This window comes from Seriola aureovittata, chromosome 9, assembly GCF_021018895.1.
Source record: "Seriola aureovittata isolate HTS-2021-v1 ecotype China chromosome 9, ASM2101889v1, whole genome shotgun sequence".
NCBI classification, from domain to species: Eukaryota; Metazoa; Chordata; class Actinopteri; order Carangiformes; family Carangidae; genus Seriola; species Seriola aureovittata.
In genome coordinates this window covers 22473392-22497731 of record NC_079372.1, presented here as the reverse complement: position 1 = coordinate 22497731, position 24340 = coordinate 22473392, and the positions used below count along the sequence as shown (strand labels likewise).

The 24340-nt window shown below is 40.6% G+C and overlaps 2 protein-coding genes across 3 annotated transcripts in view; one reads left to right on the top strand and one right to left on the bottom strand.

Moving 5' to 3' along the window:
- Positions 1 to 319: 319 nt before the first annotated feature.
- On the bottom strand, positions 320 to 4932 carry pex10 (peroxisomal biogenesis factor 10). Of its 2 annotated transcripts, none has more exons than XM_056383848.1 (6): positions 4418 to 4932; positions 3677 to 3757; positions 3165 to 3577; positions 1842 to 2011; positions 1216 to 1354; positions 320 to 680 (listed from the first exon to the last, which is right to left on the bottom strand). In XM_056383848.1, the coding sequence occupies exons 1-6, from the start codon at positions 4527 to 4529 to the stop codon at positions 612 to 614; spliced, it is 984 nt and encodes a 327-aa protein (XP_056239823.1). In that variant the 5' UTR covers positions 4530 to 4932; the 3' UTR covers positions 320 to 611. The 2 variants fall into 2 exon arrangements, with proteins under 2 accessions (XP_056239823.1, XP_056239824.1); XM_056383849.1 differs by having other exon boundaries at positions 1216 to 1351; positions 1845 to 2011; positions 4418 to 4930.
- An 832-nt stretch (positions 4933 to 5764) lies between these two features.
- plch2a (phospholipase C, eta 2a) overlaps positions 5765 to 24340 on the top strand; it is a 176385-nt gene continuing 157809 nt past the window's right edge. Inside the window, exons 1-2 of the mRNA XM_056385930.1 lie at positions 5765 to 5860; positions 20175 to 20907. Coding sequence (XP_056241905.1) covers positions 20754 to 20907 — 154 coding nt within the window. The 5' untranslated portion in view covers positions 5765 to 5860; positions 20175 to 20753. The remainder of the gene's footprint in view (positions 5861 to 20174; positions 20908 to 24340) is intronic.

The following is a 24340-nucleotide window of genomic DNA, read 5'->3' as shown; positions in this document are numbered from 1 at the left end:
GAGATATTTGGAGCCTGGGGCCGTAGAAGAGCTAAACATGATAACCCTGTCTCGATGTCCAGCTCAGTCCTTTTCAGGTTTGGACCTGTACAGTATGCTGAGAGAGATCAACTGCTCTGATGTCCTGCCTATGCAGACGCCTTGATCTATTTAACTTAGTGTTAATCTTCCATCATACAACGGAGTCAGACTCGGGCAGTTAATCATCACAAACAACATTAATCTGTAAATGTTAAAATACTGTAGGATAATTACATCTGAAATCTGTCCATGTTCATTTTCAATTTTAAAACAACCTAAAACAGAAACCAGACAAGTATTAATACATCCCTGCATTTTATTAACATCTGTTCAAGTTTTAAATAAAAATATTAGTGATATTTACACAATTCGACTGATACAAGCCGAAATTAAATTCTCAATCAACGTTTATCTAATCAATTAACAAAAAGAAACATGAAGCTGAAGAAGCTACAAGACGTCGTCTCAAGTAAACACTGTGTTTGTTTTCACATGTTCCTGAGGGGCAGCCTGCCAGCACAGGTGTTACAAAGCAGTACAGTCCTCCAGCAGTATGTGTTTGTATGTGTTTAGTATCCAGCTCTGTAGATCTAGCTGTAGTTCCTCAGGTACACCAGTCTGTGAGGCTGGAACTTCTCCCGACACAGGGGGCACTCAGCCTGTGAGAAGTATCACACAAATACATGTTTAAAAAAAAAAGAAAGAACTGAACTGAGAATGTTGGGGGAAAGTCAATGATTTACAATCAAAGTCAAAGGTTTAAGCTCTCAAATGGTTTTAATTTCACGTTTCTATCTGCTTCAGAGGCTCAGTAATAGTTAGTGAACAACCTCAATAACACATAGTTATTGAGGTTTTTTTCAAACAATACTGAGGTTTTAGAGGGAGTTAATGGGTTTGAAGTCAGCTCCAATATGGCTGTAGGTGTGATCAGTAAACACTGACACTGGGATCTGATGTGAGTAAGTAAGAATACATATAATACAATTGCTGTTATAACCTGCGCAGGGGATGACTTGGCTAAAGGAGGTGATACTGGGCTTCAGCATCAAGAAATGTGTCTGCTGGGAAATAATGCCTCAAAAGCTGTAATCTTAAAAAGTCTGTGTTGCAAACTGGTTTTGGGGAATAATTAGTAGATGTACACAGCCAGTAAACACACTATACCTGAGCAAGTCATAACATAAGCCTGACCTTCGTGTTGCACCACTCTGTGATGCACTCCCAGCAGAAGAGGTGTCCACAGGGGGTGGAGGTAGAGTGTCTCCTCTCCTCCAGACAGAGGATACAGCGAGCAGCTTTGGGGCTCGAGCTCTGTGTGCGCTGAGGACTGCAGACAGACAGTTCAAAGAGTTCAGCATTAAACTCATGTCATGTCACGTAGGTCTTTTACTACTATGCTTCAATTACAAATAATCCAGTAGTTCTCGCAGTGGCCTGGCTGTTTCTAGATCAGCATCCAGGATTTCCTGTATGGTTCACCTGCTGAGTGCTGGCAAACCACAATAAATGACCTGCCCAAAAGACTTCAAATTAACTGTTGACAAGTCTGTTCAAGTTAGGGCAGCAAAAATATAAAAATGATGTGATTTTTGCTGGTGCTTATACCAAACAAACATGTTCCCTTACATCTGGAAAATTATGATTTATAGTGATAGTATGTTGTCGCAAGTTTTACCTTTATCATCTGCGGTTTAAAATACTGACAAAACACTGTTCATGTCAACACTGAAATATTTACTGTAGAAAAGGACATGTTTTTGTAATCTAAAATTCTGCCCTGACCAGATGGAGTGTAAGTGGGTCCGGTCCTGGTCCTGTACCTGAGGTTCCTGTACAGCTTCCACTCCTGCCTGGCTCTTTGTCTCTGTCTGAAGTTGTTGAGCTGGAGACACACAGTGATGACCAGCTGAAGCAGGGACAGGGCCCCCAGCAGCCTGTAGCTGCTCCTGATGGTCCTATCATTGCTGTTGAGCCCCATCACACGCAGCTACACACACACACACACACACACACACACACACACACACACACACACACACACACACACACACACACACACACACACACACACATTTTAGAATATAATCCAATGTGCAGAATTCTGTATTCAGTGCCTTTAGAAATGTAAATGTAACATGTAAAACATCTTTGATCTGTGAGAGCGGGAGGTGCCACCAAAAAACCCGAGCACACACTCTCAGCAATCTATAACGTACATACAGCTAAAACCAAGTCAGTCTTATGCAACAGTCCTGCAATAAGTTATGCTGCAGCTCATGCTGCTGTTGAATTGCACTCAGGGGTTTTATTAATATCAGGCCTTAAAGCAAGGGAAATTTCTGTGTCAGTGAGCCCAGTCCCAGAACATGCAGGCGTCACGCTGTCATGTCAGAAACCGTAGTAACAGTACTAGTAAATGTATCCAAGTCCAAGCAATAACTTTCAAAGCTATAACTTTTCAAAACTTCTTCCTCTGTTGGTCTGCAGTGAATGCAGCACAATAGGTCCAATCATTTTTACTGACAGTGGTAAGGAAAAATTGTTACAAAATATTGGAAAGCTGAAAAACAACAAACAAGACACAGTATATTCAGTTGAGTCATTGAGGACAGTAGTATGATATGGATAAAATGACAGCTTTTATAACATGGTTGGGAAACTCTCCACGGTTTACTGTATGAAATTGACATGACTGAGTTTGTCACAGTTTCCTTTATCTTTTGATATGCAAGTTGTGCAAATTTTGTAATGAATATAAGCAGGCATGTGAGTATGGAAGCTGTCCCTGTGGGCAAACACCCACTCCAGCGAAGAAAAGGTTAAAGTGAACAAGGCGTTGCTCATTAGAGATTCCATAAAATGGGCACTTGAACTTGTGGGAAAGCGCCAACTTCTTAGAAAAAAATATCCTCTCGCTGCATTATGGAGGAAGTGCAAGAACATTTACTTATATATCATTTAATATAGTGAACGCATTGAGTTAAGTGAAGTATGACTGCATACATGGTTATATATATATATGTCACTCTATGGCTTATGGCTTATACTTGTGTTTATCAATTAAAAATATAATAAGTGCTATTTCTATCTATCTGTCTAATATGAGAAATATTTGCAAAATGTGAATAAAAGTCACCCACATAGGTGATACCAGCCATCCTCTTGGACACGTGATAGAAAGAGCCACTGATGTAGAAGAGAGCCACGTGGAGTCGGTGCAGGAAGGTCAGACCCTGCTGGAGGACAAACACAGCTGGCAGGCACGCTCTCCTCTGGGGCTCTGACAACAGTCCCACCGCCCTCTGCATCCATCTCCTCAGCCAAGACTCCAGGCTCCAGGGACCTGCCGCCGCCTGCCGCCGCCTGACACCACTGCCGCTCTCCTGCCCACGTTCCAGCTCATTCTCCAGGCACACCAGGACCTTGTCCAGGAGGTAGGGCAAGAGGGCGTGGCAGAGGACAAAGAAGCTGCGTCTTGCTCGGGAGGGGATCTTATGTTTAGTGGGATCCACCTGGATAATGCTGACGTACTCTTCACCCAGAGTTTGGTAAGCTGGAGAGAAGGATGATTCAAATCATTATGTTCTTATATCAATACAAAAAATTAAATATGCAATAAGTCAGATTTCCTGCTGTTTTGGTCAATAACTACCTGAGAACGTTGTTAAACCATAGTATACAAGGTCTGAGAGCAGCTCTATCTCTTTCCTCCAGTCCAGCCATCTTTTGGATCCTGCAGGAAATAAAAAACAAAATTCAACATACTTTAATATTCAGAAATGTGCATAATTTCCTGCACAGACCACAGCCTTTTATTTTGAGGATAACCAGCTTGTCTTATGCTCAAAAAGCAAAACCACTTTATTGACACCCACATTTAAAGAAATAAACTAATCGCCTTTTAGTGTTAATGGTAGCGAGCTATTGACTTGAGAAAAACAGTCATGGAAAGACGTATGGGTCTCACAAACATCCAAAAACAGCTAGATAACGTGTACCACCATATGCAAGTCCTTTTTCTTTTAGTAATAAATAGCTTATTCTCTTAAACTCTGCATTTATCTAATAGACAGTAGCATTTATATTTGGAGAATTCAGATGTTATATATGCTGGGCCATTTATTTCCACCAAAACACAGCGTGGGCTGCAGGAGCCTTCAACAAGCTCTGACTTTCACAGTGTCTGACTTACTTGGTACCAGGTGAATTAAATCTGTCTAATTGACGAGGGACTGGAAAGTGTTCAAGCTATGTTTTCTAACTGGCGACTAAGCACAAAGTTTCACACAAAGTGAGTTTTCCAAACAGTTAGCTTTAAAGTTACATGCTAAAGTGAAGTAAGCTAGCTAAAGAAGATTTAACTTTTCAGTTTGTTAAATTCGAACAAACTTACCAGCAAGTGTTTGAAAGGCTTCGTTGGCGTTGTTTCTCAGGAAGGTTTGATAATATTCATCCTTTTGGCTGGACCGAATCAACTGGGCTTGGTTTGCGGGGGCGAGGGGCATCGTTAGCTAACACCGAGGAGGCGATGTCAGGCTCTACCAACCGCAGTAAGGTTGCAGTTCATGGCGAAATATTCGCGTCCACGGGCCGAAGTTCTTCAAATAGAGAAACAGCAGCTCGCCGGTCCCAATTAAAACAACCATGCAGCCTACAAACATTCAAGATGCCACTGGGCTGCGAAACATACACAGCGAGGAAAACAGCACGCCGCTCACAGGTGAGTTAATTTATATCCTGTGTCCGCTGAGTGACGGTCCGTCGCAGTGTCCTGCACAGTCGGGATATGTGCTGTGTTTCCTTATAATACTTGTTATAATTTTTATGTAGTTAAATCAAGATACTCCTTCTCAACTGTCTCTGGCTAAATCCAGGAAACACATGGGAAGTTGCTTCCCTGTAAACAAACCAAACTGATACTCGACCTCATGACTTACAGCGACACTTACTGGCAGGAGGACGAATTACACGCTCATTTTCTGTTAGAATATTTTCTAAGGAGTTAACCTTTCATTTCTTAACGATTTTGCTTATGTTTTACTTATTAATACATTAAAATATTGTTTTCCTTCCCAACAACACATATCTAAATGCAGAAATGCCAACTCAAAGTTTTTGATTGTAGGTTGTAAACTCCCTCCACGTTGACATCACCCATAATAACCCTCTAATAAATTAATTCTGGCCCATACAGTGGCCTGGAAACTGTATCAGCCAAGCTGTAGTCAAAATATTATCAAATGTTCTGTCCCTCTTAATGGGTTATAAGTAATACGACCTGATAAATATTAAAACATCTGACCAATATTGTGAAACAGTTAAAAAAAATAATAAAAAGTTAGGTTCCTTTTTTAAATGCACCTCTAAGACTTCTTTATTTACTGCAATATAACAATTGTTGTTACAATATCTCACCTCCTCTCTTCTACCTGGCTAAGTAAAAGTTCATTCATTAATTCATTCAAAGCAAGGCACCTCTGCTGTGATCTGCCTGAAAAGTTGCAGAACCAGTTTCTTTGTCTCCTCAGTGCTGCTCCCTGAGCCAACCAGGTGTACTATAGCCGCTACAGAGAACATCCCTTCATAAGCCCACTCCTATTCTTTCACTGTGACTGTCGGCACTTCTTGCACAGTCTGTCCCACCATCCTGAACACCAGGAAGTTGAACTTTGCTCTCAGTGTGAAGGGAGGAGCTGACGTTTTCCTTTCCCTCCTCCCTTTAACTTGGGAGCTACTTGTAACTTGTTCCAGATTAAAGGTGGATAGTATGGGAAGCACTTTGCCGCTTGGACTAAACCACTAACAACCAAACAGGGAGAGTCTGAGATTTCACACGGTAAGACACAAACTTGACTGGCTGCATGCAACTTGTGTTTGTCTAGTTGCAGGTTCAGGTGTTTAACATCATCTACATTACTTGTTGGCTAAGCTAGTTTCAAGGCATCAGCCTGTACATTATTTGGACGGCTGATAACAGCGTTTTCGATCACAGCTGCTGTGATTAACATGTTTAAATTGGACCTTTCTGGGGATTTGACATCAGGAAGGTAAAACTCAGGTTTTGCACCGATCAGTTTAGGGAAAGGTTTTCTGTTGCTCTGTTGGATTATTAGATTCTAGATTAAATAAATCAGGTGAATTATAAAAACCATATTTGAGCTGGATGACTGAGCAGAGCAGAAGTAACTCAGGATGTTGCTAACACACACACATCACCATGCGTGCTTGTGTGTCATCTCTACAGTATGAAATCACAGTTATGGCTTTCAATACACTGTGGTACTGTTCATGTAGACATAAATAGCATCGTAGCATGATAGTTTATACTTTCAATTGGACTGTATTTGCATCAGTCATTTAAAAAAAATGAATTTGTTTATTGAGTGTTTCCCTGAGGTTTATATCCTTTCAGGGAGAGAAACAATGTTCAGCTTGAAGGTAAAACATCAACACATGAAATTAAACCGCACATCCCTGTATGTGTGACATACTGTTTCACATGTGGTGTGGTAATTCGCGTGCAGATGTGAATTTGTGAAACAGCATTTTCCATGTACAATTGTTTTCACACGATTTAATTTATTTCACATGTGAAGTATTTGAAATTCACCTGAAAATAACACAAATTTCACACATGATGTCAAATATGGTGCATGCATGTGTGAATAAATGGGTGAATGTGGCAAGTCGTGTAAAGCGTTTTTTTTGTGGTTGATAGGACTAAAGCATTGTTTAAGTGCAGTCCGTTTATGAGGTGAAATGTAATATCACATGTCAAGTGTATGTATGTTTTTGAGGGCTTTTGACATTTTAGATGGAATTTTTGAAAATCAATTGCCTGTAAAATGTGCATTTATCAATAGTGCAATAGTGTTTCACTTGTGATGTCAGATGTGGAAGATCTAATCATCACACATACCCATATCTAGTTAATTTGAATGGCTTGTTGCCAGTGACAGCCGTGGTCAGAAGCATTATGTTTTCGGGTTGTCTCGGGTTGTGAAAACTAAATCAAAGGAACACCTTGAGGGAATTTCTTCAAATTTGGCACAAACATTCACTCAGACTCAATTATGAACTGATTGGATTTTGGTGTTGAAAGGTCAAAGGTCAAGATCACTGTGACCTCACAAAACACATTTTTGGCCATAACTCAAGAATTTATACACTAATTATGATTGAATACACTTAAATCTTTTATTGAATTCCTTCAAATTCTTCACTGCATGTATTTTAGAAGTCTGGAATTTAAACTGTAACTTGACTGACTGGTGGAGGCAAACAACCATGATACAGTAACTCTAATTCACAAGTGAAATGGTGTCTTATACTTGATATTATATGTGAAATTGATGCTTTCATGTGTGATATCTGTCATTTCACATATATATATATGTATATATATATATATATATATATATATTATGCTAATTTATCATGTAAAAATCAGAAAACCTGCTTATATGTGGATCTATCACATATAAGCACATTCACAACTGCACCACACAGGTTGACAGCGATGTCTCGGCCAGATCTGATTTTTAAAAGAGGCCAGTATCATTTATTGTTCCTTATATCAGGGTGATCTGAGTTTAACCTGTGGTAGTACAACATAACAATAGCCGACACAGTAGCTGTTGTAGATGAGTGGGTGGCAGGTTGTTTGTGAAAGGACATCCTCTATTGACCACACACACACACGCACACGCACACACACACACACACACACACGGTTCATTCCACAGAACTGGACGGAAGCAGGGGAGCTGAGGTGACACCTGCTGAGAAGACAGAGACCAAGTTATTTCCATAATTACCTCAGACAACATCTGTTTCAGCTGCAGGATCAAACACATGTCATGTCTGAGATTCACTAGAACAACACAAACACACACACACACACACACACACACACACACACACACACACACACACACACACACACACATGCTTTCCTTTTGCGTGCCATATCTTGCTGTTGGTTGCGTTACAGGTGCTTTGGGGGTCTTTGACAGAACTTCAAGAGTCCTTGAAGGGCTTCAACAGGCCGTTGTGGGATTTCCAATCTTCTTTGAGGGGGTTCTAGAGAGTTGAGTGTTTTAATAGGGGCATTATGAGGTTTTTGTAGATGTTTTAGGGGTCCTTTGGTGGTATTTACAGATGCATGAGATGTCCTTGGGGTCAGTTACATGGTGCCAGAAGGTTAGAAGTTTTATATTAGTAATTGTATCCACAAGGAATTGTTCCAGATATCAAAAAATTTTGTTTGTTAAAACACAGCCTAGACAGCCTCAAAACATCTCAATGGAGAAGGTCAGGCTGGATGGATGGGATGATTAAAGCATGTGACCGCTGTTCACTTCCTGTTTACTTCCTGGTTTCTTTAATCCATGGACACAGTCATTCACTAACCTCAACCAAGTAGTTTTTAAAACCCAAACCATGGTCTTTTCTTAACCATAGGGTGTTTTTTATGCCTATGGCTATCTTAAGTTAAATCAGTCTGAACTTACTGCAACACAACATCATCCAGCAAGGCACTGCGCAGACCAGTCACGTGCAAGTGCACATTGCACCTTTTTGTCAAATGAACAAAGTTTATCTACTGTTTTTAAATTATTATTGAGTATTAAAAACCTCTGTGCAGCTCTTTGCATTTACTTAGAGCAGATTTCAGTCTAATCAAACATTAACCATAAAATCGGCACACTGGAAACTAGTGCGAATTTTTGAAATTGTTTTGCTGTGCACTGACAAATGACATCATCTTACTGACGCCGTCAGATCGAAAAATTCTCATATGGGCTGTATTGGAATCCTTACATTGTTTTTGTATTTTTGTTATTAAGTTTGATTGACTTGTGAGAAACGTCAGACATTTAATTCAGTGGTCACCTCAGTTGTAATATCTCCATGTGCTAAATCTAGCATTTGTTCCTGCGTGCTGTCAGAACATCTGACAGCTGATGGTGGAACAGCCCACTTCACAATTGGCCAGGTATGTGGTTTACCGTCTGTTCATTCTTCACACACCTTTCACTTTTTGTGTGTGCAAGTGAGTGTAACACCATGTTTGTACAGTTATCAACATTTATGATTCGTCCTGCATCTTCCAGCCCCTCCCTCTTAATGGCAGCCTTTGAATTGTCGCTGTAGTTAATTTGAGGCACTGAGACCGTTTACAGGAGCTGTATGGTTTGCTATTGCTACATAGCCAGCGTTAGCATTAGCATCTGTTTACTTACCAGTCCAGAAGAAACGATGTCAGTTCAGCATCAAAGCTTGTTATTTTATTTACCAACAGCTGTCTTCAGAGGTGGAAAGCAACACCAGTGTTAAAACCTGTCTCTCTCACGCATTTTCTACTACTGAAGTTAGCATGCTTACCAGCTAGCTTTGGCTCGTCTCATTACTTTCTAATAGCAGCTCACTGCAGCCTCTAGTCTGCCCTGAGGACATAGCTGCTTACAGGGTCCATAATAAACCCTTGTCTTGTAAAAGCAACAAGCTCTTGTGACATGACAATCCCTACCATCAGCTCCTGACAAGAAACCACGTTCAGGGACAGAGAAAACTTACAAATAGCCACTTTAATGTTCCTACCATTTTTCATTTGGCAGACTAGATGCAGGCACATAAAGTACATTTTTTACAACTTCACTAATTTGTGTTTCAACTTGACTCCCGGTTTCCTCACCTGCAGTATCCAGGGGCGGGGAAGTCATACATCACACAAAACAGACAGTAAATCATTTTTATCCCTTTGTTTAATGTAGTACTGCAGTCTATCCTAGTGACTTAAAAGCATGAGAGGAGCCACGCTACACTCACCACACAGACTGTTTGAAGTCAGAGAACAGGTATTGTACCAGATGACTTTTTATGAGGCCATAATGTAAAACAAACAGGGATTTGTTTGGTGCTGATAGGACTTTGCACACTCAGTGTTACTGTATAAATTATACAGCACATAGTCAAAAATGTGGGGAGACATCCACAGTTCATCAAGTCCATAAGTGGACTTTCTGACTTCGTGAGAGTCTGCTTGGGGTGAAGACTCCACTGGACTTTGCTCTGAAAATTATTCATAATCCATATTGATAAAGCTATGTCTATGTAAAAAAACTAAATTAATGCAAATACCAATACTGTTAGGAAATGTTCATGAAAGTTCTTTGAAATTAGTTACAGGGTCAGAAATCAGTTAATCTCCATGGAAACACATGAGCTTTTTAAGTCCCATTTCTTAGTGCATTTCATCCCTTCAGGGTCCAGCAGCTGTCAGACGTGACGTGATGATGATGAAGACATGACTGTACATATAACAAAAGTCTGCAAGGTCTCAGTCCACAAGTCTCGTTGCACTCATTTGTGGTTTGGATTTTTTCACAGGGTTTGTTGACGATAAGAAAAATGTATCACCAGATTCACAGTCAAAAAAACACACACACTGTCTATTTGAAATACTTTTCAGAAATGATTTATTGGAAGCAATGTTTCGGTACTAATACCTTCTCTGTGACTGTGTGTGAGACCTTATTCCTTTCAGTTATTAACTTATTCAAAGTGTGACATTTCTTTTGCGTCTTTCTCACTGGAGTAAATCACAGCTTACTTCCCTATTTCATTCCAATGAATATTAAACAGTAGGCAATTTACATTTGAGTTAAAAAAAAAAAAAAAGATCAGCGTTTTATGTCAACATGTAGAAGGTAATGTGTTTATAGTCCTGCACACCCCCCCACACATCTCAGTTATTTTGAGGGGTGTTTGTGCGCGCACGTGTGTGCGTGTGCACGCAGCTGAAATGATGGGATACAGTCATGTCAACATTTAGCAAAGTCTCAGAGGAAAGTTTCCAACATCTGGTGGAATCTTCGCAACAAAGAACCAGTGTTCCTAATAAAGTGCTTAGTGGGTGTATGTACAATTTCTTTTCTGCAGGACTTTTTATGACTATCATCAAGTACAACACTCGGAATCATTAACATAACCAGATGACTTTATTCTGTCAGCGCGCTGGCACACTAACAAGTGGCAGCATGTGTGTGTATTGTGTTTGCTGTGTAGTTTGCTATAGTGACACTACCCAGCAGTCATTACATTAGAAAATAATCACAGCTTAAATACTGAGCAGCTGAAGTAGCAATTAACATGTCTGTAATTACAGCTGCAGCACATCTAGATGAAAGTGACAGCAGGTTCCAACAAGACAAAATAACATTTACATTCTGAAACACTGGGACCACGCTTTATGCTCTTTCTTTGAATGTGTCAGGGAGGGAATATAATTAACCTACTCCAAAAAAGAAAACAAAACAAACTCCATAATCCCAGAGTCTCTGTACGTTTGGAGTACGTGACCTTTTCAGGGTTGCATCTTATTCCTTTTTTCTCCCAAATAATTTCCTACTTTTCATCTTGAGTTTCTGGTCGTGAATTACGATGACCTTTTCAAGTATGTTGCCCAGATGCCGACTGCTCTGGACCATCTGGCTGACCATATAGAAAGGAAAACCATATCTGACTTGGAAATGAGTTGTGATATAACTTGCCTTTTGACTATCAAATATTTTTTGGTGAAGTAATGCCTTGGGTCTGTTTGTTGCTCATTTTGGCACCTAATTTTATTCATTCATTTAATCATTTGATTGTTGTTAGTTTCAGTCCATCACAAGGTTAGTGGAAAAGCCTATTGTTCTTAGCAGACTGTAATACGATAGACTTGCTCATTTTTGTTTACTTGGCATTATTGTTGCATTGTGCGCTGAAGTGTAAGGAGCGTTCAGGAACTAGATTCACTGACCTGTCCACTAAAATCCTCATAAACATGAAAGAAACCAAACCGAAAGTAACAGTAAAGGAGCTATTTGTAAGTTTTGCTATTGCCACATAGCCAATTAATTAACAGCCGTTTACTTGCCTGCTTTGTACAGCGTGACTTGTTATCGAAAGAGGCTAGCTAGCTAGTTAAACAGCTATTGTCAGCATGGTTAGCATGCTAACGTCAGTAAAAGAAAAAAAAGTGATAGGGTAGAATCAAAACAAGAGGTTTCCACCGCTGGAATAAGCAAAAGAATTAAGTTTGATGGTGAACTTGCAAAGTTTCCTCTAGACTGGTAAGTAAACAGCTGGTAATGCTAACGTTGGCTATGTAGCAAAAGCAAAACGTAGAAATAGCTCCTTTAAAGTGATAGTGTTACTTGAAATTGTCTTTTAACAATATGTTGGCATGCTGGCCTACATGTTTCCATGGTTTGTGCTAACTGCTTATGTTGCTGCTTGACGTGATTTTCAGTTAGACTGTAAATGAAATTTAGTCCATTCAATTTTCTTTTGGCAGAAATATACTGAAATGCAAGATGCTGCTTTTTATTTCAGCAGGTCAAGCAACAAAATCAACCAACACAAATCTTAATTTACCAACTATTTATCAAACATTGTGTGTTCCACACTCAAACATACATATTTTTATGTCACCAAACACACCCTTCTGTAGCCATGATGAATGTCCTCTGCTTTTGATGATGATATTTTTACATGTTTACATGATGTATAACTTCATTGTATAGAATACCTAATATCCAGGTCTGTGTTGTCCTCACATTTTCAACCTGTTCATCGACGCATTAACGTGAAATGTCCAGGGAGTTTGTAACACAGAAACAGAATACAGGAGGAAAAGTATTTGTGCTTGATAAAGTAGAAATACACATTTTTGACACACGTATTCACACAGAGATATCCATTGAAGTGATCTGAGAATTGGAGACTGCTGCCCTTTCTTCTGTCAAAGAAGTGGTGGTGTTCTGAATGAGACACAGCTATCTGATTACTTCTTTGGGGAGACTTGAACACAGAGTATTACAATCCAGCCTGAATATACAGTAGTCATAAGTTTTTCTAGGTCTTGTTTAGACATGACTCTTAATTCTCCCCTTTTAAAGTTGCAGTGGACTGATTTTGTAACTGTTTGTGGCTGTTGCAAGTGAGCAATTTAGGTCTGACTCCATAACTGAGTACTCCAACGACTTCAAATTTCAGTCTGCACTGCAAGGAATTTAAGGCAAGCATTGAGAAACCATATCCCTGTTTTATCTTGGAGGAAAAGTGGAGGAAACTCATTTTCAGTATGATTATGGCTCTGTTTGGACATACGTAGGTGCAGTGATGTTTTGATCTAAATGCTGATGCTCAGCAGGTGATGAACCTGAAGTTTACAGGATTGTCAATGATTTTGCAGGTATTACTGTGGATCAGGTCTACATCATGCGTCAGCAGGAAAGGAAAGTTATACATAGTTGTTATCCAATAGTTGTACCAAAAATGTCATCCTGCTGGTGATGAAAATTCAGAGGATCACCCAACATTGATCGGTTTCATCCTCTGCGGAACATGAATATTTCATTTTCTCATGCACATGGAAAGTACAATACAACCACAGGAGTGAGTTTTTGAAAGCAGATACCCAAAGATTTCATGAAAGTAACCTGGACGTCAGACCTGGCTCTTATTTTGGAAGAAGGACTTGTTACCAGATACAACAGTGGGGCTGGTATTGTTTTTTTCACCTTGTGAGTCTGTGTGTATGAATGTGTGTGTATGTGTCATTATAGCAAAATGTGCTCCTGCAGACACTTACTGTAGCAGGAACAACCACAGAGGTGGTTTTGAGCACCGTGGCAAGTGTTAATATTTCTATCTGTGTATGAGGACAGATTGTGTCTGAACCGTCGAGGCTTGTCCCACATGCAGCATCATTTAAAACAGCATCAGTCCTGCCAGGCCACTCAGGGATGAGGAGCAAATGTTGAAACCGTGTGTTCAGATCGAAGCCTCCACTGTGTCTCTTTGTCTGTCACATTTTTTCATTCTCTCAGGAACAAAGTAAAGAACCCTATAACCCGTTCATGACAGAGATGAGCTGAATAACTCTCTGTATCGTGTGTGTATGTGTGTGTGTGTGTGTGTGTGCATGTGTGACTTCTTGACTTTCTTGTGATGAACACAACACATACACTTCTCTCCGTGACGTGCTGCTGACCAACTGCATCACCCAAACTTGGCAGCTATGAACACAAGCAGGATTTGATGGGAAAATCCGGTTCTCTAACCCTTTGTGGAGGCTTGTTTTTCAGCGGGGTGTTGGTTTTCAGCCTCTTTCAGCTCAGTCAAGGGGAATTTAACAGCACTGAAACCCAGCACCTTACCTGGGATAAAGACCTGACAGATTGAAAACAATTCAAACCTCTGGGAAAGTGTGTTGCTGCTGTTGCTGCTGGTGTTGCTGCTGGTGTTGGTGCTGTCTTTCGGTGTACATTTATTCAACATGATGAAATGTCGACTGAAATAAAAGCTTCCTTTGGATGTAAGATATAAAACTGAAACTATTACGTCCCAAATGAAAAATGAATAAACAACATTTTACAGCAATTTTCCCCCTTGATTGTAAAAATTAAAATTAAGGCTCAACAGTGTAACTAGAAGTGTAGTCTGGGAGTCACCAAAATGGGATTTTATGTTTATGTTTTATTTGGCGTTATCGGCTTTGGACCCCAAATATCCACAGTGATGAGGTGTACTGGTTTATGCCAGTATTGTATTTGAATATGATTTGCATCAATGTGACAAAAAGCACCTGAACTCGAGAACTCTGTTCGCCAAAAACAGATCAACTCTATTCTTAAACTTACAAAAATGCAGTAAATTTACTATATAATGATATATCATTTATTTTTTATGAAACCTTTACTTAACCAGGAAAACCTCAATTACCACAATGACCTGAATTACAATATTTTATATTACAGTTAGTCATTGTTGACCCCAATGATGAACCTTGTCTTGGCATTTCATTATTTGATTTTGGAATTAAGCATCCTTTCTTCCTTTCAGCAGCATGTTCTTTACTGTCATGTACATTATCTTGGCTGCAACAGATTGCACACTTTCATGAAACTTCTTGAAAGTATGTGCACTGAATGGCTCCTATTGTGTAATGCATGTGTTGTGTGGACGGAGCAGTCAGGTGGGGAATGTGGAATAAAGAGCCATTGTGTTAAGAGTGGCTTTGACTGTTGGCCTGTAACATCTGGCTACTGGCAGAGATACTGCATCTGCACATGTCTAAATTCCATAAGCAAATGAATCAAGGTACTAGCCTCTTTAGCTTGTACGCACACATATCCAGCAATAGCTCTGACAACATGAATCAACTTTTAAACGGTATGATAATAGCAGTAAATATCCGCTGTATGTGTGTCTGTACATGTCCCCCTCTCCGTCTCAGTCTCTCACCCACTGGCAGCTTAGGAGAACAGCCAGTTCTGCAGAGGAGTGTGTATGTGTGTGTGTGTGTGTGTGTGTGTGTGTGTGTGTGTGTGACAAAGTAGTCACAACAACACCCGGTAGTCCAAATAGTCCAAATCAAATGGTGAAACACGCTGCAGAGAGCTGAGACAGACTGACTCACCCTCTGACAACACTGTTAATGCATTATTCATACTTTTATTGTGTCCGTGTAGACTTCAGTCATGAGAGTCGTCTTGTGCTAACGGCAACCACAGCGATTCGACTGATGTTGGCTGTGATGTGTTTTATCCACGGGGCGTACAGCATACGCGTGTTTGTATTTCATTCACAGGGCTTAATGTGAATGCTTTCTCTCTATAGTCAGAGTTGGTGTTGTGAAACAGAGTTTAAGTGCATGACCGTGCTTGAGCTTGTATGCAACTCGCTGTACTTAGCAAAAAAAAGGGTGTTAACCTACAGTTTAATGTTACTGCTTTCAGGAAGCCTTTTGTTCCACTTTACAGTCATACTCTTCATAATCGCGTTGCTCAACATAGATATCTGTACACAGGACAAATTGTAGAGTTATTGTGAAACTAGTGATGAGTGTAACATCTACCACTAAATAATGATGAAACATTTTGAGGAAGAAGAACTCAAGTTTAAATTCCTGGATACCTCAGGTATCGATACACCTCACACTGAATCTTGTTTTGAGTATCATTAATACAAGTATCAAATGGATTGATACGTTTCTTCTCTTTTATCAAAGAGATGAGAAACTGTCATTTCGTCACCATTTTCCCCTCAGGTCCACAGAGCATTTCATCCAGAGTCAAATTATACAATGACAATCAGGGGGGGTCAACTTCTTCTTCAGGGTGAAAGGGAACCCAGTACAGTGCACGCTTCAGTGAACTGAAGTGTTACAGACCTTACAGTGTCTGACTTGTTTAAGTGAAGCTGTCAGATGAGTGTAGTGGAAAGTAAAATATTTCCCTCTGAAATGTAGCGGAGTGGAAGATTAAAATGGCATTGAATGGAAATACACAAGTACAAGTATCTAAAAATTGTACTTAAGTACAGTGCTTACTGTAAATGTACTTAATTACGTTCCACCACTGCTAATATAATTACTTAGCTTTCAGCACACATGGATTTTAATATTGTTCAACTACCCAATTTCTGAAAACTAAACCATCACAGCAACACAAGGCCATACAATGAAATAATAATAAACTCTATATTGATGTCAAAACATATCTTTAAAACAACAAACCCTCCATTTACTCTTCATATAAAAATATAGCAGATTTCAGGTAAACACTCAGAGAAACCAAATCCTGCAGTGTTGGATGGTTGGTCCAGGAGGGCTGGGCTTGCACTGATCAATCACTTGATCAGAAGAACTCACAGAATCAATAGAGCTGCCTTCTGGTGGATGGTAATCCGTTTAGGCACACTCCTGATCTGCTGAACTTTGGATGTTGTCTACCATTGTGCTCGTGCTCTCAACAGTGCAGCAGTATATTATCCAGGGAAGACTGCTCATTGGATGATGCATGACTCCCTGATCTCAGTCCTGGACAAACAGAGTAGTATGGCTTGTGCAGGAAAAGTCACCGCATGTCAGGACAAGTCAAAGATAAGTGGACAGACAAGATGCTTATCTCACATTGCCACTGCAAGGCTTTCATGGACACAATCTTGTGCCTCTTATCTTTTTGTGTTTTTATTGCTGAAGCACTTCCTGCATCCAGAGAGTGAGTCACTTCCAGAAACATGTTCATTTATTTTTCCACTTATTTGATTCGTTCACTCTTGCTCACAGTGTGATCATGCGTCAGATCACTCATTCATGTCTACTTTACTACTGTACTGAGCAGCAGTTGAGTACTTTGCATCTACAACATCTACAGTACTTTGCATCTACAGTACGATACTGTCTTGTTCTTTCTTTGTTGTAGAAGAGACTATGGTTGGTGACTGTCCTGGAAAATGAAAATTCTTTGCACTTCTAATTTAAAATTTCAGACACAAATAAAACCTCATTTGTTTCCTTCTACTGCTATTTTCTGTTTTCTTCCTGGTTATGTCCCGTGTCCGTAAACGTATGAAAATTGGTACAACAATGATGATTGGCCAGTGACCACGCCTATACTTTTATTTGGTTGGTAGCAGAAATACGAAAGTTTACCTTATTACCTAGCAACTGTCATGTGCATTCACATCCATGACCCCGCCGTGAATTCAGGCAGAGAGGATTGAGGCGGGTGGTAGCAGGAGTGTTAGTTAAAAAAAAACCCAAAACTTTTATTCTGTCAGTGTGGTGAAATGGGGGGAGAGATGGACGAGGAGTAACAACAAAGTCAGGTGAGTCCCTACGATGCAAGGAGAGCGGTCTTCTCCTCTCTATAACAAATGGACCAGGGGGTTAAAGCCTGTAGAAACACTGAATAAAGCAGTTTCACATTAAAAATCAGGGATTCATCGACTCAGTTCAGCAGGGAGTCGTGCAGCGGTCGGGAGCCGAGCTGTCTAACATTAACTCAGCTTTTTTCTCAGATAACTTGAGATCCAGACGCTGACGAGAATCCTTAATCTGGTTAAAATGTGTAAAACGTGAATTAAAACTGGATAAAAGTCAGTTGAGCTTCTGTCAGGAAACCACAGCTGACATGGACACAGGGAATATAACGTCATTGACAGGCGGCCAAATGAAACGGACCATTACCATGATTAAAATCACAGATTTCTCTGGTTTAAGATTTGATGGAAACATTTGGGATATTGTAAGAACACAACTCAACAAAATATATAACACTGGGTTGTTGTTGTCAGACATTTTAATGTAACTTTAATGTTGAAGTTACATATTATAATTATATATTTAATCTATAATAATAATTGACTTTTTTTGGGCACTTTGGGGCAGTGAACAAGCAAACAGTGCACTGAATATCCTGTTGCCTCCACAGCACTGACTGATCGCAGTTCTGTGTCGTCGATGAGTCACTCTAACATCACTGAATACGAAGGGTTTATGAAATATGTCATGTTAGGACATACAGTCATGGTTTGTTGTTTGCTGTTTCTATAAATCAATGCATATCACACATGAAATGGATGAAATTCTTCCGTCACTGTTGGAATTACCGTGTCACATTCCAACTAAAGCCACACAGTTAAGCCCCAGCACTTAACACACACACACACACACACACACACACACACACACACACACACACACACACACACACACCTTCTCCTGTGTCCAGGTGGAGTGTGTATGATGTGTGTTTGATGCTAAGGAACGTGTTCAGACCTGCCGCTCAGGCAATTTGACCGCCAACCTTTCAAAAACAGTTCTCAACATGTCCTCCAACCGGCCCACTACGTCTAGCTAACCGTGACTGACTCCCCCACCACACATTACACACACACACAAACACACACACACACATTGTTCAGTCCTTAGCAGGGCGGTGGATCACATACACAACATTAAAGCTTTCAACTTTAAAAAGCTGATTTAAAGGAGTCTTTCAAGCCAAGCTGAGCTGTACTGAGGCTTATCCGATCTTCACGTGGGCGGGTTTCTGTGAGCGATGTGCGGCAGAAGGCGGCGAGGTAGGTAAACAAAGGAAGTTTAGGTAGGAGAGGTGAAGGGAGTGTGAGGTGTGGTCTGACATGCTGGCAACTGTCACACCGTTACTTCACCGTACACACACTGAGGTTTTGTCTTAAACTAGAGTACATTCATGTGTTCAAATCCTTTAAGCTTTACATGACTTTTATTTTTATATTTTCAATCATTAATTTCAACCCAACTCCCATAGTTTTAAGCTTCTCTCCATGTTTTTTCTCTTGCTTTTTCTGCTGCCTTCAGGTTTCATTTTCAGCTATCTGGATCATTTAATATGTGTGACTCGTGCTGTGACATCCAAATACAGCCGCACTAATTGAATCTGAGATCAAATTACATTTTTGCATTGATTTGACAGGGACAAGGAAGACAGAAAGGAAACTTGGGGAAAGAGAGTAGAAGAATGACTGAGGGTCATCAGGTCAACCTGAGTCAAGCGAAATTTTTAGAGAGCCCAAGGGCACTGGGAGTGACCCACAGTGACCCCTGACGGACTTCAGCTAACAAAGCTGGTCATATGTATTTATGACACTGAGAGAGACACAATAAACCAGAATGTAATTTGATATGCATATGTGTCTTTTTGTAAATGGAGCCTGGTGCTTCTTCACTTTCAATGATTACATACTGTACACAGTATAGTAAGTTGTATGAAGCCTTTAATGTCTCCAGAGGGAGCTGTGTGAAGTCTGATAAATATCCTTGAGTGATGTCACTATAGTTGGCGTCATTGTCTTAAGGTAAAGGTCAGTTGCTTCGTACTCATGCACTTTATACTTTTATTTTCAAGAGCTAACAGGAAATGACAGAAAAGAGAGGGAATGACATGCACCAAATGTCCCAGGCCAGACTCAAACCAGAGGTGTAGAGGTTCAGTTGGAAGGTTTGCCTGCAACCATGTCTGTGCTGTGGTGCATTGGTGCTGCAGTTCCTCTAACGACCAGTAGATGCTGGTTCCATGCAAACGAACTGTACTGATGTCCATTCATGAAGTCCCAAACTTTTTATGCTAATTATAATGTTGACCACAATATCTCTTCTCCATATACTGAAGTAAAAGACAAAACACTGAGCTCCAAAGATACTTAAAATTCATTGTTTGCTGCTGTTGGATACAATACATCAAAGAGTTGTTGTAACTTGAATTATTAATTGTTTCTGTCATGTGTCTCATCCCATCTCCCCCCACCTCTGTCTGTCTCCCCCATTGTAGGTGACTACAGCAACTCAGCCTGTGATTATGGTTCAGACCCGGAGGAGCAGAAGTTTTTTGGGTGATGGCCTCTGATAGACGTCATTCTTCATAATCTGCCCTTCACACAGGAAAGACCAGAAATCCCTTTGGCCTCCTCAGCCTCTCAACACAAATCAAACGTGTCATTTGAGGATCGTGTTCAGCATCTTTTCTGGAACGTGGAATTTTCTGAACATTGGATTGGACTATAGCTTTTGGGATTAGTCTGACAGTTTGACAGCGTTGGATAGCATCCATTCATTGAATTGTGGTCTGCCCCAGGCCCATAATGCCCGCAGCTTTCCACCACCACTGAACTTCAGTTTGAGGACCCTCCCAGGCTGCATTTGCTCCTTCACCCCAGGTTTACAACCAGTGACTTTACAAAATATTTTTGACAATGAGACACGACGTTTCTTGAACTCCATCTCTGGTCACTGTTTTTATCTTTTGACTGGATCACAGGCACTGAGAGACTGACTCTTGGTGGTGTGAGGTCAATCTGCTAACAGTGTGAAGCCCTGCCACTTTACACCTGTCCATCATCCATCAGCAGTCATGGAGTCTGTGGCAGCCAGAATGGCCATGGTCACTGACTCGCCCAACCCGTCTCTGAGGTCGAGGACTACCGTGACGACGGACGGCGACTCTTTTGTGAGTACTGCCAGCCTTCCCTGCAGCCACTTCCTGTCTGCCAACATCATCAGTGTCGGTAAGTTTGCCACTGAGCTTGCTTCATTAATGAAGAGTGAATCAGTCTTTAAGTGTGAAAGTGTTCGGCCTCATGTTGTGGTGAGCTGTCTGTGGTCTCTGCTGTCTCTGCAGACAACAATAAGAAGCTTTGCCTTATTTTCTTTATTTAAGAACGGTAGAAGACTTCATTATCTAAGTGATTAACAAACTGGAGCAGGAGGCAGATGTTACACTTTTGAGATGGTCTCTAATTTCAGCTCCTCAGTTTTCCTGACCTCGCAGTGTAAAAATAAATGGTATCAGTCAGATTTAAGTTCAGCATTGAACTTAAATCTAAGTCCACCTCAGTGTTTTTAGCCTGTGGCCTATTTGCTTACAGTTCTGCTGTTCAGCTGATCACATACAGCTGTGTTCTCCTAAGGGTGCTCTCCCTGTCTGAATTGTGAATTGTGGTGTCTGAAGTGTGAACGCTGTATGTTTCTCTCTGTCCTCTGTAATAATGTGGTGAAGAAGCTCTGAGACGGGGTTTGACTGCGACTCAAGCATTAAACGTTTTAGGCATTCAGAGAGTGATTATCAGTGAGAGCCCGCTGCTCTCAGGTCAGGTGTCCCCTGTCAGTCGTAACTCATCCCTGCAGGGTGGTGATGTGTGTCTTCCTCAAGCTCGGGTCCCCTACCAGAGGCCTGGTAGTTTGAGGGGTCTTCAGTATCTTAGCTGTTCCTGGGACTGCACTCAGTTCTCAGATATATTTCACTCTCCCAGTTTGTGGGTCAGGGTTAGGCCTGCTGGTGTAGTAGCACTCCACCAATTCACTATTCTCATGTGTGTGCTGTTCCAATACCCTATTTGTCATTGACAAGTCCTGGTCCCCTAACATCTGATGCTGACTTTGTTTATTATCAAGGGTCTAAGCCTTGGGACCCTGATCGGGATCTGAACCCCAATCTGCTGTTCCAAAGATGGTGAGAGTAGAATAGTTACACATAACATGCTGTAAACATTCCCCAAAATGTGTTCTGCATCAGTGGTAGTGTCTACGTCCTTTCACTCAACATGTTTTACATAGTTTCACTGAAACAAACACAAAATAAATGTTGCTTTTTGAGATTAAAATTGTATTTGCTGCTTGCAGAAACCATCCTGATTCTGTGTCTGCCAGCAATGACGGCTTACTGTGGAAAATACTGTGTTCACTTCTGATTTCCTCTATCACAGGGTGTTGTATTCAACATGTTCAAACAGTGTGGTGGTGTGGTCAGAATAATCAGAGCACGGTGATGACACAGGCAGTAAAAACTCTCTGTGGCATGTGTTCATTAAAACTTTATGTAGGAAACAGCATAACTTGCAAGATGGCATCTAAGGTGGAGTTATTTGATGGAGTTGTAAGGCCTTGTTCAGACACTCCGTTCCCACTGCAGCTGTTACACAATAAGTGAAAGTTTTAATGCAGGATTGCAGATTAAAACTTACCTCAAAAAAGCTTTCACCATGTGGAGTCAAAAAAATGTCTGTATGTGGAATTATACCGGAAAGGAAAAGTTCCCAAACAGCAGAGCTCCTGAGAATATTTTCAGAGCAGAATTCTGCATTGCAGCTTAATCAAGCTAATGCATATTTTCATGCCACAGAGCTGGATGCTGCAGAAATAATGAAACAATAGCAAAGGTTAGGGGTGGGGGTGGGGATAGAAGCAGTGCGTCTGTTTCTGAACAGAAAGCTGCTGCAGTGGAAGAACAGAAATGTCATTGAGCAGCAGAGAGGCTGCAGACTACATAAACCTTTACAGTCACATTTGAACTTGTGTTTTTGGGCTATGACACACTCTGACAAAATGTAACTTCCAACTACCGAAATGCAGCGACGTGTCTCTGGCTGAGCTTCTATCAGCTGCATTGTTCTTAGATTCAAATTGTGAATATCAACACCTGCTGGTCTCAGGGGAGGAAAGCAACAAAGCACATTTTCTTGGGTACTTTATTTAAGTATATCTTTCGGAAGCTTTTACTGCTCTACACTTAAAGACAAATATTGTATTTTTACTCCACTACATTTCTATTGGAGTAATATTTGACCAGGAGTATTAAATAAATGAGGAAATAAATCAAATACATACAAAAAGCAAATACATAAAAAGCAAAATGGGAATAAATGAATATAAAAAATATAGAAACTAAATTTTCTAAATGTATTGATTTATTTTTTTCCCCATTTCCCTTTGGGCCCCCCATGTCCAGCTCTGTGATGTTGCGGGGTGTAATGAACACTGTGGCCTCTAAGGGTCACTAGCAGGGCATGAAACTTTACTCTGACTCCTGCAGCTTAATGGATCCATTGTGAGTTGAAACAAAGAAGCTTATTCCATCTTTGACTCTCGATCATTATTATGGCTCAGGGAGAAAACTGATAACTCCGAAGTAGCTGGAGCTGAATAAAGATGCAGATGTAAAAGCATCACATACACATGAAGGGATAACAGGGGCCTATACTTTACTGCATGACACACACTGATGTTTATGTAAATGCTGTTACAAGATTGTATAGATTGTGATATTTTGAGAGAGACTGGATGCAGAGTGGCTGCAGAGAGTCCATGTTCTGTTATATTCTGTTGGCCAGTCAAGGACTCTGCTGCAGCCTGCATTTATCCCTCCAGGCATGTGCTCCTGGTTTCGCAGGGTGGAGGAACTTGATGATTACACTGGGAGGAGAATCGGGGCATTGCTGCAGGGAGAGATTTAATCGTCTCCATGAATGCAGAAATCACCTGCAGTGTGGTGGTTTGGTGTCAGCACTGAGGTTCTGACGGGGATGATGTGTTTTTGCCTTGATTGTTAATGGGGTCAAACTAAGTCAGGTGCTTTAAGTCGATAGCCAGTCAATGAGCGGTTGGTTATTTGTTTTCTAGCAGTCTTAAACACAATTAGCTCAAATAAGTATTGATGGGGGCTGATGCAGACCAGTAAAGCAGAGGTCAGGGCTGAGCATTACATGTTGGCATCAGTCTCTCACACCCGCAACGAGGTTGAACTTCTGCAGCAGGTGTCAGCAGCGGTGCTATTTTTAAACAGTGACAACAAATGAGTAATCTGTGTCATCGAAACAGTTTAATTACCATCTTGAATTTCTTCATGTGTGCACACAAGATCATAATTTGTGTGCTCTTGTACTTGTGTGCACAAATGTATCTAATGAACACTTTTGAATTACTTCATTTGTGCTCACAAATTAGCTTGAGCTCTTGAATTACATTGTTTTTGTGCACAAGTTAATGATTTGTGCCTGCAAATTAGTCACTTAATTGGTGCACATGAATTAGAAATTTCTATCTCCATTCTCCAGTCAGAGGAATATTGTAAAAGGATTGTTTTGCACCGTGGCCACCACCGGTTGGACCTGTTGCCCTCTGGCAGGCGCTACAGGTCATTCAAAACTCGGACCACTACATTCA